The sequence below is a fragment of the Propithecus coquereli genome, unplaced genomic scaffold (assembly GCF_000956105.1).
Source record: "Propithecus coquereli isolate 6110/MARCELLA unplaced genomic scaffold, Pcoq_1.0 Scaffold143, whole genome shotgun sequence".
NCBI lineage: Eukaryota > Metazoa > Chordata > Mammalia > Primates > Indriidae > Propithecus > Propithecus coquereli.
In genome coordinates, this window is record NW_012138636.1 from 2,751,746 (window position 1) to 2,753,678 (window position 1,933).

Below are 1,933 nucleotides of genomic sequence, written 5' to 3' on the forward strand. Positions count from 1 at the left end.
AAAATGACTTTAATTTTTCTTGCAGAGAGAAAAAGAAACATTTGTATTTACATTGTATTCCAAAGGCTATAGTCACGTTTTTGTCTTATACTTATAAAGAATTTATGACTTTTAAAAATGCAATTGTGTATACTAATCTTCCTAGTGCCTAAACCAGTACCTGCCAATATATTAATAGTACCTGCTCAACAACAGACGTGCATCGGTTAAATGAATCAATTAGTAACGCTGTATCCTTATTACATTATGTGTCTATGGCCTACCCTGTTCTCCCATTACTCAAAAGTATCTTGTTAATTTTATTCTTGGTTATTAAGTGGAGCATTACACTTTTAGCTTACTGCATCTAGAACAAGCTTATCCAAAGACCTTATTCTATTGATTTCTTCAGACTTTTGTGTCAGTGTCTTGATGACTGCCGAAAACCTGTGCTGGCTTTTTAATTTCTATTCATTCACACTAATTCAAAGGTAAAACAAACTCCAGCCATCCATGTTATGCTGACATATTTTTCCAGTATGTTCACAAATTGCTTTATAAACTTAGATCACAAAAACTCACGGGAAGAGAAAATATGGCGGTCCCTTGAATACTCAATAAGGCTTTAAGAAATGGAAAATAATACCTGGAACATTCTGAATGATATTCGCCACTAAGGCACTAAAATGGCATCGTATGTCCTTCAGCGTGTCTGAGTCTTTTTCATTTTCTGCCTCCAGGAGTTGTCTAGTTAAATCAACATACTCCAATAAAGTGTTGTTGAGGAAATGTGTTTCGTTATCAAGGCCACCACTTGCACTGCAAATATTGAAGAAAATAAATGATGAAAAACATGCGACTTTAAATTATAACTTAAATCAAAACAAATTCCTAGTAATCAAAATCAGAAATAATACATATACGAGCTTCGCATGGTCATGGGAGTTTTGAACTTACTATACCAAAATTAAATGGACATGATTTTGACTTAAATATAAAAGTAGATGGTGCTTCTTAATCAAGGAACTAGTAATGCAATTTATATTATTCAACTCCATATCTAACTTTAATCAACTATTCTGAGTGCTAAATGTTATTCCCTCTCTGTCAGAATATACAGATTTTTAGAAAGGATGCATATGGGAGGAGGAGGAGGATCAGTTTAAAAAGGCAGACAGAGGACAGACCAGTTCTATCCATTTTCACCGTAGCCATGCCTATTCTTATTATGCCTTCAGCATCATCAAATATCCATGAGGTACTTGTTTCCAGCAAGATTCTCTTGGTATTATCAGGGATACAAAAATTTAAGAGAATTCCAGTAAGAATGAGGCAGAGTGCTGAGTTTCAAATCTTTCTAGACCAATAGAGTTGCCTTAAGAATCTATGCAGTGAGATTCTCTTTGAAGCAAGGGGTCTGTGTCTGGAAACCACCGACTGATGGGGACATTCGGTTCGTCAGAGTCTTGGGTTCCTGTCTCATTTCATCGGTCGTTAAGCATGTAGCCAGTACCTACTTTGAATGTTTTAGTAAGAATGTAAACGAGTTACTGCAGATGAAGAGGCTCAGTAAACAATAAGTGCTACATAAATGATTAGCTATTATTATACGTTTACATTTATTTAGGTCAGCTTTTCCTGTTATATTTGAAAAGTACTTCAAAAGTACTATTTCTGAAGTAAAAATAGTAAGCCGTACTTTCCGCCTCTCACAAAAATCAACTCCAACAAAGAATTATTTTAAAAGTAAGAATTTCTTTCTACTAGTTGTGAGTAGCTTTTTAATAAACATTCTAAACCCGTGAAGACATGAGTAAGAAGTTGCAATGGTATTACAATATATTAAAAATATCAGTCTACAACAAAAGACATGTGTTGAATGAATAAATTTATGACCTAAGTTTTTTCTTTATTCCTTAAATGAGTGTTTTTTAAATTCTGGGTCATGACCTAC

The 1,933-nt window shown here is 33.9% G+C and overlaps 1 protein-coding gene across 1 annotated transcript in view; it reads right to left on the bottom strand.

Annotated features, from left to right (window-relative positions):
- The window catches only part of FRYL (FRY-like), a 157,322-nt gene that overhangs the window by 92,960 nt on the left and 62,429 nt on the right, over positions 1-1,933 (bottom strand). The window contains exon 20 of the mRNA XM_012639897.1: positions 626-798. Coding sequence (XP_012495351.1) covers positions 626-798 — 173 coding nt within the window. The remainder of the gene's footprint in view (positions 1-625; positions 799-1,933) is intronic.